We start from the raw sequence: 14,514 nt of genomic DNA on the forward strand, positions 1-14,514 counted from the left end.
CCGTGCATGATGTATGTCAACTTTACGACTGAAATCGTTTTATTCTGCGCAAACTTTATATTAGGCCAAATACAAAATTTAATTCTTATTTCTCACCACTGACCGAATCTAAAATTCAACTCGGCCCTAATGTCCTTTTGCGAAGTATTTAATTTCATTCGGCATTTATTTTCCGAGTAATTTTTCATCCCTTTTTATGCAACCCTCACCCGTTGAAAACAGTCTGGAGGGTGTTGATGCAAGAGTGAATGTAGGCTGGTTTGTAAGTCTACCTGCCAACCAATTTTTAAAGTGATATCAAACAAGGCTGTTCACGATTACCAATTTCGCGAACACCTGGTGTCATCACTGATTTTCAGTAATCCAATCATATAATGTTTTTGGTCCGGGGTTCGATCCCCGACCGCGTCATACCAAAAGACGTTAAAGGATGGTACTTGTTGTTACCCTGTCTGACGCTCGGCATTATGGGGCTAAAACAAGGAATGGTCAGCTCGGAGTCAGTATACTGTGTCTGAGTTGGGTATTCATGTTAAACTGCGGCATGGTATCTCAGTGAGCTAGCACTATAAATCGGCATCAGTCCGGACTGGTACATGCAGCCACACAAACACACACACGTACATGCACGTCGTTATGTAAGTGCAGTAATCTTGGACGCGACGTAAAACCCCATTTCACCTCACCTATAATGTTTTTGCAAATGAAATGATATCTGTTTCGGCAGATGATCGACTCGGGCGTTGACGTTTTATATTTATTTTGTGGTCTTATCCACATTTGAAAACACAAGCAATTGGAGCCCGCTAGCGATATGTCAACAACTTGGTTATATTAATATATGCACGCTTTTCCCATGTAAGACATGCACCTGTCGCTTCGCCACATAAAGCAATACATTTCAGTGAGACGTCACTTAGTACGGTCTCAGTGACCTGTTAGTGCTGACAGATTGTTGTCGCTCTAGCAGCCGGTTGACGCAGGACAAATCAGCCAGTGTCGCATTACCTGTCCGTGTGCTGCAACATATAACACACACGCCTGTGTACCTGAACATCACGTTAATCATTCATCAGGTGGGACAACATCCTGAATCTATTCCTGTTGACCGTGTCTTGTTTGCAACTGCTTCTTTGGATGGGAAGCAGCGCGTATGAACAGCGTTCACATCTTCTAGTATGTATTCCAGTAATATCAAGCCGATTGGAGCAGGTGGCCAGGTCTACCCACACACATACCTTTTCCTGCTTTTCCCAGGTCTTTTTTATCGACATATTGTTTTCAACGCTGTTTCAACATTGTTGTTCGATATTGAAAATATGTTGAGATCTGACATTGTGTTCCACATTGATTCAAGATTGACTGCTCGATATTGCTTATTTGATTGTTTGGTGTTTAACGCCGCATTTAGCAATATTCCAGCTATATGACGGCGTTCTGTAAATAATCGAGTCTCGATCCGCAGCAATTGTGATACGATGACATGCATCAACCGAGCCAGCGAACCTGACCACCCGATCCCGTTAGTCGCCACTTACGACAAGCATAATCGCCTTTTACAACAAGCATGGGTTGCCGATGAACGATTCTACCCCGGATCTTCACGGGTCAACATTGTCGTGCCTGCATGGAAGTGATCATTGTGTCGATATATTTCAAACACCACGTATGCACAGTGGAAGGCAGGTGGTTGGATCCTCGGCCACGTATTACCAATAGACGTTAAAAGATAGTACTTTTGATTCCCTGCCTGGCGCTCGGCATTACGGGAATAACAGGACTGATCCGTTTGGAGTCAGTACACTGTGTCCAAGTGAGTGAGTGAGTGAGTACGGTTTTACGCCGCTTTTAGCCATATTCCAGCAATATCAATGGGCTTCACACATTGTGAGGTGAGGCGAGGTGAAATGGGGTTTAACGTCGCGTCCAAGATTATTGCACTTATATAGCGACGTGCATGTACGTGTGTGTGTTTGTGTGGCTGCTTGTACTAGTCCGGACTGATGCCGATTTATAGTGCTAGCTCACTGAGATACCATGCCGCAGTTTAACATGAATACCCCACTCAGACACAGTATACTGACTCCGAGCCGACCAGTCCTTGTTTTAGCCCCTTAATACCGAGCGCCAGACAGGGTAACAACAAGTACCATCTTTTAACGTCTTTTGGTATGACGCGGCTGGGGATCGAACCCCGCACCTTCCTCACTCCGGGCGGACGCTCTACCACGAGACCACGGAGGCGGTCTCTTCACACATTGTACCCATGTCGGGTACCACTAGGCTACCCGACACCCCCCCCCCCCCCCCCCCCCCTCCCCTGTCTAAGTAGGGTATCCACTCTATGTAGTCTATAAAGTAGGGCATGGTGACATATAAATGTCAATACCTAGTATTAGGATAACGATAACGACAAACATCTTATGCAAGCAAGTTTATGTCTATAAAACACCAAAACACATCCTATAGTTTGCACATGCCTCATGCTGTAGCGGTTCACACGAGCACAGGGTGTCATTTCTGATTTTGACACTTTCAAGAAACTTATGGATTCTGCTTGTCAAACAGTTGTGATTTACTTGGTTTCATTCATTGTTTGTGTATAAACTAGAGATGCGGCGTATGCAACGCACGGAGCGTCTACGGGCTATTGTCATGCTCGAAACTGGCAGAAGCCAGCGTGCAGTGGCCAATACGTTCAATGTTCACAGTCTGTTTTTAGCTTGTTTGTTTGTTTGTTGTTTAACGCCGCACTCGAAAATGTTCCAGCTCTATGACGGTGGTCTGTAAATAATCGACTTTGGGCCAGACAATCCATTGATTGACATCATGAGCATCGATACACGCTTTTGGGATACGATGACAGGCATCGACCAAGTCAGCGAGCCTGACCACCCAATCACGTTAGTCGCCTCTTACGACAAGCATTGGTTGCTGAAGAGCTATTATAACTCGGATCTTCACGGGTCTTCTGTGATTAGCGGGCTATGAAACAGGTACCAACAAACCCAAAATCGACCCAGTTCAGGGCGTCCAAGGTCAACGACCATCGTTTGATCCGAAACCAGGCCCAACGAAATCGAGATCAAACGGTGAATCAAATTACTGCAAACTATCACCATGATTCTGGAGTACGAGTTACTGGTCGGACGATTAGAATCGTCTACATGCAGCACATCCCCATCCTCGAGGGACACGTGATGTGGGGCTCCTTACAGACATTTACATTTGTCATATTGCCAACATACGTCAATGGTGTACACGTCGAAACTCGATTAATCGTTTCTGGTAACATGTCATGAGTTCTGATACACTTTGTACTTCTTTTATAGGCTATCTGGCGACGTCAGAATGAACATCAAGCCAAAGTCAACCTGATACCTCATGTAAGAGTTTGTAGTGTATCGATTATGGTGTGAGGTTGTATCACTATGACTGAGCGAACCCTGCTCCATATTGTTCAAGGAAGAGTAACTGGACAGTACTATCGGGACAACATACTGACACCCTTTGTCCCGTATGCTAGGCGTTTGCTAGGCGTGTGGGTCACATGCTCACCGTACACGAATCGTCAATGCTCATCTCAAACGGCACAGCATCCATAGAATGCCTGGGTCAGCAGTGAACCCAGACAATTCCCCTATCGAACACGTCTGGGGCATGATTGGGAGACGTGTACGTCAGCATCATAGGCCGCCGACCACGTTGGCTGAACTTGGCCAGTAGCTGCTAGAGGAGAGGGGCGGATTTCCCCAAAATCGGCATTGGGAGACTCATACGCAGTATGCCTCGTCGATGGAGTGAATGTTTGACAAATCGTAGCGGGTATTTCGCACCACTGAATCAAAAACGTCAACTTTGAGATTTCCCATCTTACCCCTATCGTTTTTCAAGATCGTTGGCGGTCATAACATCCACTCCCATACTTCACTTCCGGTTATAATGTGTTCCAAATTCGTTCATTATTATCATACAACTATTAATAGAAACTTATATTTCGAACAATTTTGGAAATTTTAATTTATATGTCCGAGTATCCCATACACACACGCGCATATGCACAATAAACACCATGTCACCCCATGATCACCATTGAGACCCATTATGTCACCTCTTAAGACTAGCATAGGACGCCCGGGACCATTCCAAAACCGGAATTTCCACGGAGTTCTACATAGAACAGGATATTTGTTAAAGGTATCTACGAGGATCAATCAATTACTTGCAGATTATTGTTGATGACATCACGTAAAGTCCATGAGAAAGATTTCACTAATACACAATTCCTTCTGTAGTTGGTTACATACATGGCAAAGTCAATATCTTCGAGAATGTAACAGGCATCGGTATCCTCCCACTCGTCACACATGCCATTTGTCCCATACCTGAAAATACATATACGTAGGACGGGGATGACTGCATGGCTAACCCCTTTCCAAAATGATCCAGGCAGAGCAACACCACAACACCAGCTTGTTTCGAGTATCTATGTAATTCATCACTATTCAGCATTATGATATATTACATCTCCTTAAATATTCCTACACAGAGGCAAACACCATTAAACTACACCATGTTCGTGGACCGATTCATCACTATTCCGCACTATATTTAATTGCCATGATTACAGCATCATAAATATGTATTATGTACAGTGACATGCAACATTACAGTACACCACGTGTACTAATTCATCACTATTCAGCATCATAGTATGATTATATTATCTTAAATATTGATATACATTACATTTGTCGCAATGACATCAGTACTATACAAAAACAGTTGTCTATGTTTGTAACGAACACGGTTATAACGAACTGACGCGCATAACGAACTGTGTTTTTGGTCCAAGCCATTTGGTGAATAGTTCATTTGTTATTTTATTTGTTTATATATTACATGTGTTGTACATGAGTGGATTAGAACAAAAATGTCACCAGGACAAATGACACAATGTCATCAGCACAATTCAAATAATGTCAAAAGCATAACAGACACAATGTCACCAACACAACTGACACAATATCATACATACAGTACATACACCCTGAGCACTCAAAACAACCCACTATCCGATTTTAGATGACCAGATGGTGGAAACACGAATACGTACATACACCAGAAACACAATTGTCAAAACTTGTGGTGTCAACCTGGACAAGTAGCTTCGTTCAAGTGTGCCTGTGTTCACCCAGCAGAGAATGGGTACCCGATATGTGAGACGGATGTAAAACAGCTTCAAGAGCCTCTGGGCAGCTTTGGTTGTGAGTTGAGAATGGCAACTGGAATTCAGACGGACCAACTGGTCGGGCATCATAAAGGCGAACACCTGGTATTAATACTTTTCTTAGTGATTCATAACACATGCTAATGATATTGTCGGAATCGTACAATCGACTCTGCTTTATGCAGAGATTTCTATTGGATATGGAAAGGGTTTTGTCGCTTTATTCGTTTGCATCAACACAATTAACACAATGACATCAGTGCAAAAGACACAATGTCATAAACACGATTAACAAAATGCGACAGCGCAATAGACACAATGTCATGAACACAATTTACCCAATGACATCAGTGCAGAAGACACAATGTCATCTACACAATTAACACAATGCGTCAGCGCAATAAACACGATGCCATCTTAGCACAAGAAACAATGTCAAGCAAAGCCATGTACATGTAGATAAAAATATCAATGCATGAGAATAACCAGTCTACATTATCCGCCGAAACAGATTCCATTTGGCAAAAAGCTGTGAAAATATATAAATTGACAACTGAAATTCATTGAAAATCATTAGGCGAAGAGGGCAAACGTATCTTGCACTAACGGTAGCACCGGCCATTCACACAATTTGCAAAAAAAGTAAGTATTTATTGCCTGACGCTGCACAGCAGTACTCGTGCCATACGACGGGGGCCTGTAAACAAACAAGGCAATCAAGTGATTTTGTTGAATATAATAAAAAATATTGTTATCTTAATTTTAAACTTCGTCTGCCGTATACAAGTGCAGAGATTCTACTGCTTATAAGTAAAGAAAAAGACGTGACAATGACATGACATCACAATGACTCTCCACATAAATGTCCTGACCTAGTTATTCTCCCACTCCTGTAATTGCGTCGCAATTCTTCCACTGAACTACACCGCGAGAATACAAAGTCATGTCATGTCGAAATTTAACACGCTAGACCTCAGTTTCATACATCCAAGAGCTTTTTCAACTACAATTCACGTCATTCAAAACGCTCTTGCAGAAAGTACTGCACATTTTAACACAAGAAACATGTTAGTAATAGAAACCCTTCTTCATACCCACTGTTTTTAGAGTCACACTATACATTGGCATACGTCGTTTAGATGCATCACAGCTATACATTTTACATAACCACTGTACAATACCCTCAGACGTGGGCATATTTGACCCAGAATTCAGCTCATGGGGTGTGTGCCCTTTTGAGTGTGTTTGCTAGACGACCGAGCTGGCCTCGTTCTGAGTTGGGGCTCACATGGCCGGATCTGTGCATGCATGTGCTTGAGGTTCCGTTCTTGAGACACAGCCACGCCCATTCCTCACCGGGCGCGACAACGTGGGGCGCTGCCGAGAGGGTACAATCTTCAAGCAAGGGTTTAAAGTCATCGCTATTTTCAACACAACGATGTTGCGGTTATTATCTGTGCTTTGTCTTGTCACATATTCAGGTAAGAAATATATGCCACACAAGGTGACAATATGATTAATGCAATGGGCAATACTATGTATTAATAACCCTAACGCTTGTAAATTAATTATTTAAAAAATTAATACGTTTTGCTTTACGTTTAACGGTAATATATTTTAACACATGATGGCAAACGGACATGTGGATTAAGGCGTCGATATTCTCTATCGCTGTGCTAGATATGCCGCTTGTCGTAAATATTAATTCTCAGTTTTCTACTTGGTTTGTCAGCGCAACACCTTATATATTGTGTACTTGTCAATTTAATGTACGGGGAGGGTCACAGGTGACCCTATAGTCTGTCGCGGGGCAGGGCTGCCTCTCTGTGATCATGATCATCTCTTGGTTTCGATTCTTAGATTCATTCTCATTATGTTCCATGGTATGGCGACCAGCACCACACCCGTCGGTTTCACCAAAGTGGTAGGGGCGGTCGGGTAGCCTAGTGGTTAAAGCGTTCGCTCGTCACGCCGAAGACCCGGGTTCGATTCCCGACATGGGTACGATGTGTGAAGCCCATTTCTGGTGTCCCCCGCCGTGATATTGCTGGAATATTGCTGAAAGCGGCGTAAAATCAAACTCACCCACCCACCCACCACCAAAGTGGTAAACGTCTAAAACCGGCTTTCCTCTTTCATCAAGGTGCCAGGTCGTGATATAACTGAAATAAGTTCAAAACAGCGTTAGACCAAACCCACTCATTGCCACTCACTGTAGAAGGAATACCAGTAGTAGTGAACATAGTGAGGACAATAGTAACGTATTGGTTAACTGATATTCAACTGGAAAGACTTTGCAAGTTTGAGCTGATTGGTTTACAAATACTTTCATTCTGTTCACATCATAACTACTTTGTATTTCAGATAGTCACCTGATTAAACTGTGAATACATGACATTTTTTATGGATAGCAACTTTTTTTATTCTTTGTACGACGTTTCAGAGGTACTTCTTGCTCCTTCATCAGGTGAATCTCATTGCTACTGAAAGACTATCAAAGACTTTAATTAAATTATGTAGAGATTAAAGAATAGATCAAAATGACATATTTCATGATCAAGACAACGGAACATAAGACACCGTGTGTTGACGTCACGCGGTTTATGCAACAATATTGATTATCATTTCACTTGTGTATGCACAAATAAAAATAAATGTACTTGCGTGTCTGAGAGTGCGTGCGCGCGGACGTGTGTGTGCTTGTGTTTATATATAAATGTACATGATTTTGTTGGCCTGATCCACTATTCTCTCAGAACGGGAGCACTTTTAGATGTATATACATATATTTCTACGACAGAACCGCGGATTATATTTCAATATTTTATTCATGTCAAAGATAAGAATGGGAGGGTTATTTTCATGTCATGTGTTTTAAACTTTATCCTGACGGCAAACATTCAACGTCCGTCATATTTACAGCTCGCCTTAGTGAAGAAACCCTACACTGTAGCTGCCAGAGTATACCACGTGGTAATATATGTAGCAGGGGCCTCGGGCCTGTGTCAGCTAGAGGTCCTGTTTGGTTAGGCCGGCATATCGGGCTGAGACACTGAGATGAGTGTTGTGTACACTTGCAGGACCCTCGCGTGATTTACAAGATAGGCGGTTGAAGGCATCTGAAGTTGACTCCAACCCATATTAGAAGCCAAATATTGTTGATTGCAAATCGGTTCTTTTATTGACATGTTAACGTTGGTGTTGAAATGTACCACCTGCAGGTCCAAACAGAAGGTTGTGAAAAGAGTGCTTAAGTCTTATGGAATTATAGACTAATCTTGAGCATGTTCACCATCACGGCCTCCAGAGTAAGCTCCCCTTACAGTGACATAGTTTGAAGACAATACGCATTGACCTGATTATTCGTAGCGTTTATCGTTAAATTAACTATTTATCCACAATTGCGATGTTGCTGGAATACTGAATTGTGGTCCTTATGTTTATAAATATGTTAAATAGTCGATAAACCATAAGAGGGGATTATACGGTGACCAGGTTGTTATTCAGCCTTGGGACCAACAATACATACACCATGTGCACTCAAAAGAATCCACTCGTCCGATGGTAGATGACCAGATGGTGTAAACACGAATACGTACATACACCAGAAACACAAGTGTTGTGGTGCAACCCTGGACAAGTGACTTAGTTCAAATGTGCCTCTGTTCCACGTATGGAATGGGAACCGATATTTGAGGTGAAAGTGAAAACCTTCTAGCGACCCTAGGCAGCTTTGGTTGTATACTGCCCATGGAGTTGAGAATGCAACTGGATCCACTGGTCGGGGAACAAATGAAACCGCATTTGATCAGATATTAGTACCTTGATACCTGCGGTATATAAATGTATGATGATAATAATAAGAAGAAGAAGGAGAAGAAGAAAGGGAATAATAGGAAGTAGAAGAAGAAGAAGTAGAAGAAAAAGTGGTAGTAGTAGTAGAAGAAGAAGAAGAATAGAAGTAGAAGAAGAAGAAGTAGTAGTAGAAGAAGAAATAGAAGAAAAAGCAGAAGTAGAAGTAGAAGAAGGAGACGAATAAGAAGAAATAGAAGCAGCAGAAGAAGTAGTAGAAGTAGAAGAAGACGACGAAAAGAAGAAGTATGGGTGGAAGAAGTAGAAGAAGTAGAAGAAGAAGTAGAGATAGAAGAAGAGGAAGAAGAAGTAGAAGAAGACGACGAAGTAGAAGAAGTAGTAGAAGAAGAAGTAGACTAAGAAGAAGAAGTAGAAGAAGAAGCATTTGTTTAAATAAGACATGCTTTATAATCGAGTAAATCATTTCTCAAGCGTTCAGCAAGCCATCACTGATCTGTGTTACAGACTGCAGCCTGTACCCGTTTGGTCCCGGGGTAGGAGACGTGGCCCTGCTCACAAACAACGCACCCGTCAACCTTGGCAACAGCTACAACTACTACGGCAGGAAGTTCGACACCGTTTACGTGAGTACAGCTGAGGGACTGTCTTACGATGTCACAGGTAGCATGTTCCTTTATAGAAGTGTATCACGTTTCTGTCACATCTTTGATGCCCGAAAAACTGTTGATTGGCTCTGCTTTCCGTAGCTAGGTCCTGCTTGCCACATTTGGTTGAAGCTCGCTTGCATGTAACAGGCAATTTAGGGATGGGACGATACGTTTACATCACGTAACGATAGATATCGGGATACTTGAGTCACGATACGTAAAACGATATTTGATTCAAGATACGATTCATATCGCGATACTCAATTGGCACCATTTTCGCGTGACATTTCTGTAATTGTAATTGGCCTTTTAAAGCAGACCCTGTCGTCATTTCCGAATTGGAAGAAACACACATTGGAAGTAGTCATTGGAAGTAGTCATTGTACGTATTTGTTGCCTGCTCACATCTACGCAATTTATCTTCACAGAAGTGAAACTGGGTGCTCAATAGCTTTCGTAATTGTTCTTGTCATGATGCGTACGTAAAATATAGGTCTCGTTCGTGAAAGGTCGCAATGCTTCTCTGGAAAACGTCGCAACATGTCAGTGTCTCAATATCCTATAGCGTTCCATAATAAACTCTTTTGATTCTCTGTATTTGGTGAAAATAAGCGTAGGCGAAGAGTATCATATACCTGGCACCTATAAACGCATGTTCACGGTCGTCTGTGAGCTGGTCGTCTGTCGCCCCGTTAGCATCCCGGGATATAATACATGACTCATATAGCTATAGGTCCCCAGCAACTTATGCAGGCCATAGGCAGTGACCAAGTTGATCGGGTGGTCAGGCTTGGTGACTTCAATGTTTGGATATCATCGAATTTCCTGGACAGTTTCGGGGACAATTGTTCATGACATCAATCACTGGTCCAGACTCGATTATTTACAGGCCGCCATGAATTAGCTGGAATATTGCGGCATTAAACAGCAAACAAACAAACAAATTCAGTCACGATGTTTCAGTAAACTCACGACCCGTGAAGATCCGGGGTAGAAAAGGTCTTCAGCAACCCATGCTTGCCATAAAAGGTATATGCTTGACTATATGCTTGTCGTAAAAGGCGACTAAAGGGATCGGGTGGTCAGGCTCGCTGACTAGGTTGATGCATGTCATCGATCCAAATGCGTGGATCGATACTCATGGCATTAGTCACTGGATTGTCAGGTCCAGACTCGATTATTTACAGACCGCCGTCAAATAGCTTGAATATTGCTGAGTGCGGCGTTAAACAACTAACCAACAACAACAATAAACTCACAACACTACTTGCAGAAACTACTAACCCGTGCTGTTTGTCTATTAATAAGGTCAGCAAAGATGGTGTTGTGGGCCTTGACCCTGACGTCAGGTACGAAGAAGTCCGTTTTCAAAATGGCGACCGTGACCCCGACCTTGATCTTCCCTTTCTGGCACCGTTCCATTTTGATGGAAACAACATCACAAGTGATTCGGAGGGGAAGATCTACTACAGACTTCATTTCAACAACGCTAGTGAAGACCAAAACTTCCTGATGGAGCTACAGTACTACATGCTGAATGCTACAGTTGGTACCTTTCCGTTCGAACCGACTATAGCTCTCGTGGTCACGTGGGAAAACGTCACAGCCGCGTCACAGGAGCCGTGTGCAGAGGGAGCGTGTCAGGTAATACATGACATCGCCATGTTCCGCGTCATTCAGAGCTTTCACCATTCATGAGGCTGGTATTTATTAATTTGACTTTAAATGTAATTCTATCAATGGCGTTTCAATTAAATTTCGCACTTCAAAATACAGTGACGTAATGATACAATGAATGACGTCATCTTTTAATGGTAACCTGAACTGCATTGTGTGCATAGAGGAGAGAGATTAACTGAAGTGAAGCTTGTATACAATATACAAAGAATACGTGATTCGTCTCCCCACGACATTAAAATTTGGAACTTAGAAAAATACTTATTATTAAGTATTTCACACGCAGTATGAAGTCAAGAATATTGCTTCCCATTTGACAAGGTTTATCAGATACTCAGATTGCAACACACATTCCCACAGTAATAAAATTCACAAAGTAAGTTAGTGACTTGTGTTTAAAGGATCTTTGACGTAATTCAGTGATACATGTACACGTGTATCACTGCGTAACATCTTTTAAGTTGCTGACAATGGTTATATGAGGATAAATGAGAGATTTGAACCGTCCATCAGCACAGAATCCTGATACACCCAAGGTAAGTTTGTTGCAGCGCGCTAGACATTTATTAGAGTAATGAAATAAATTTACGTTATAGTTAATAAACATAAATATAACAGTGTCCTTTATTGCTTTCAGAGAGCCACATTCCAAATGGTCCTTGTTGCCTGCGCACTAAATACGTTCATTATCTTCAACTACAACGACATGCCTTTGCCCGTACAGTACTATTACCAGGTACTTTCAACATACATTGTCGGGCAAAAGAAAGTATACACCCATGTTTGATGGTGGCTAAAAATGAAACATACAAGAAATGGTTTATTCGATTGTGATATATTTGATGCGGGTAACATCGGCGATATTCCATGCGTCATGCCAATGACTACCCCAGATGAGCTGACGAGCACAAAACGTCTCCAGGAACATGGTCGTCGTCGTAGTTTCACAGGACACAGTAATGAGTAATCTAATTTTTCATTTATTTCTTTTGCCCTGCATTTTACAGCCACGGTGTTACTCTGTATTCATTCTCCGTTTTTCGGATAGACGAACTCAAATATTATAACTACATGAGATATGATACTTTGACGATACGCGATATCTATGTGATTTATATAATGTTTGTGGTCATAACAAAAATGAAAATGAATTGGTCAATGGTCAACGGTCGAGTATATGTTGTAATTACAGCGTGTTATATATTATCTAGTATATTTTCAGTGTATCTTTATGATAACAATCCTGCTGTAGCTTTGTGTGTTCTGAAGGCGGGTATAAATGGAGGTCATGGCGTTGGGTGGACGAACGTATGTACCGGATGTAACCTTTCCGACCTGCCTTCTAGAAGAGGAAGTGACGTCGCTGGCAGATTCATTTTCCGAGTGTCTAATGATCAACTTGAACGTTCAGGCTGCACTATCGATGGAAGTATGCACTACAGTTGTTTGTCTAATTATAATATGGCCATATTAACCTCATCCAGCATCCCATGGGTCTTGATAGATGTTCACGTCGGATCGTATTTCTTTTGCTTAACTTTACTTTAATACCGTGCACGGATGCAGTGGTTGATGGCACAGGTTTTTCCCGTGCAGAACTGCATCATCTAGCCCTGATCCGATGATTGTAGGATTGCATTATTGATTGGTAGATCCTTGGTCGGTCTGAAACGAACCCGCAATCTTTGGATTCATGGATCAAACGGTGTTCATTTGAAGGCTCTCTTTCAAGCTAAAGTTCAAACACCGTGATATAAATGAAATATTTTAAAGCGTCTTCAAACACAAATAACCCTCTCACTTCTTTTAGGTACGCTACAAATTTTCCCAAAATATACCGGAATGTTTGGAGGGGAACTTCTGGACATTTCCGGTCCGTGTATGGACGATGTCAACGTGAACGTCATGTGTCGGTTCGGAAGTGGCGAGAGTGAAGTAGCCTCCCAGGGGTTCAGGTTTAACTCCATGAGGTTGAAGTGCCCAGTGCCGAGACTGACACAGAGAGGGTCAGTGACGGTAGCTGTGTCGGTGGATGGTTGGATCACGTTTACTGGAGAAGGAACTATCAACGTTGGTATGCTCTTGTGTGACAGCTGCAGTATTCAACGATTACTTTTATAATTTCATATCACGTATTAATGTTCTTTCTGCTTCATTGAAATTCTTGTGTATTTTCCTGTCCTCTTAGAAAGTCATAACTATAAACAAATTTGAAAATGTTCTACGCACAATTATGTTGAAAGCAAATTATACCTTTTCTCATAATTTGGACATATTTTACTGCAGTTCTATTGTTCGTAACAAGAACTTATTGGTGTGTGTAATACGTCAGATTAAGGAAATTTCACATTGAATTATATATGTATAAACTAATTGTTCTTGTTTTAACGTTATCTCTATCACTATGTGACGTCGTGGACACTTGATGACGTCACATTGTAACGTTATCAAAATGACGCCATATTGCTAAACCTGACCAATCAGCTATTGATAATCACGTGTGCATATATCGGAAAGGTATCACATCCAGTTTTCAAACCTTATGGGTGACATTTCAACCACATTTCCTTTCCCCTGCAATAAAACGAAAATAATGGTTGACAATGGTGATCTGTGTTCCGGTACTGATGTCTACGTTTTCTAGTTATGCCACTACGTCTGCCTAAATCAAGTCTAGTACTGAACCCGGCGTGGTTCGAGGTGACACCCCCAGAACTGAATATGACATGGGACCCAGAAACCATGACCTCTCACCCAGACGCGAGGGTGGACATTAAGCTGGTTGGTTACAGGGAGACGGAGACAGAGGTGAGAACTTGAAAATCATGGAGAAAGTGAAGGCTGATACTAAAGCATGCATGTTGAGGATGCGTACTACGATGCCAGATTTACTTTGTTATTCTCTCAAACGTGTACTACATGTACTCCACACAACACGTTTTAACGAGGGACATTCTATGGACTACCCCTGGGACATAGGGACAATTCTGTAGAAAGCCCCTACTAAGATGTAATTCTACGAAAATATCTCTGGCAGTGCAGTTAGGTTAACTAAGAATTACAGTAAGCCATCGACCAGTCACAGTCAGGATATACACTGCTCGGCCAAAGAAAATATACACCCATGTTCAATGGTGGCTACAAATG

At 42.0% G+C, this 14,514-nt stretch overlaps 1 protein-coding gene across 1 annotated transcript in view; it reads left to right on the forward strand.

Moving 5' to 3' along the window:
• The first annotated feature begins 6,578 nt into the window (after positions 1–6,578).
• LOC139450113 (uncharacterized) overlaps positions 6,579–14,514 on the forward strand; it is a 34,105-nt gene continuing 26,169 nt past the window's right edge. Inside the window, exons 1-7 of the mRNA XM_071231765.1 lie at positions 6,579–6,711; positions 9,548–9,666; positions 10,999–11,334; positions 12,005–12,103; positions 12,637–12,796; positions 13,178–13,441; positions 14,012–14,175. Coding sequence (XP_071087866.1) covers positions 6,669–6,711; positions 9,548–9,666; positions 10,999–11,334; positions 12,005–12,103; positions 12,637–12,796; positions 13,178–13,441; positions 14,012–14,175 — 1,185 coding nt within the window. The 5' untranslated portion in view covers positions 6,579–6,668. The remainder of the gene's footprint in view (positions 6,712–9,547; positions 9,667–10,998; positions 11,335–12,004; positions 12,104–12,636; positions 12,797–13,177; positions 13,442–14,011; positions 14,176–14,514) is intronic.

This window comes from Haliotis cracherodii, unplaced genomic scaffold (genome assembly GCF_022045235.1).
Source record: "Haliotis cracherodii isolate W230 unplaced genomic scaffold, xgHalCrac1.p SCAF_8, whole genome shotgun sequence".
Classification (NCBI taxonomy): domain Eukaryota; kingdom Metazoa; phylum Mollusca; class Gastropoda; order Lepetellida; family Haliotidae; genus Haliotis; species Haliotis cracherodii.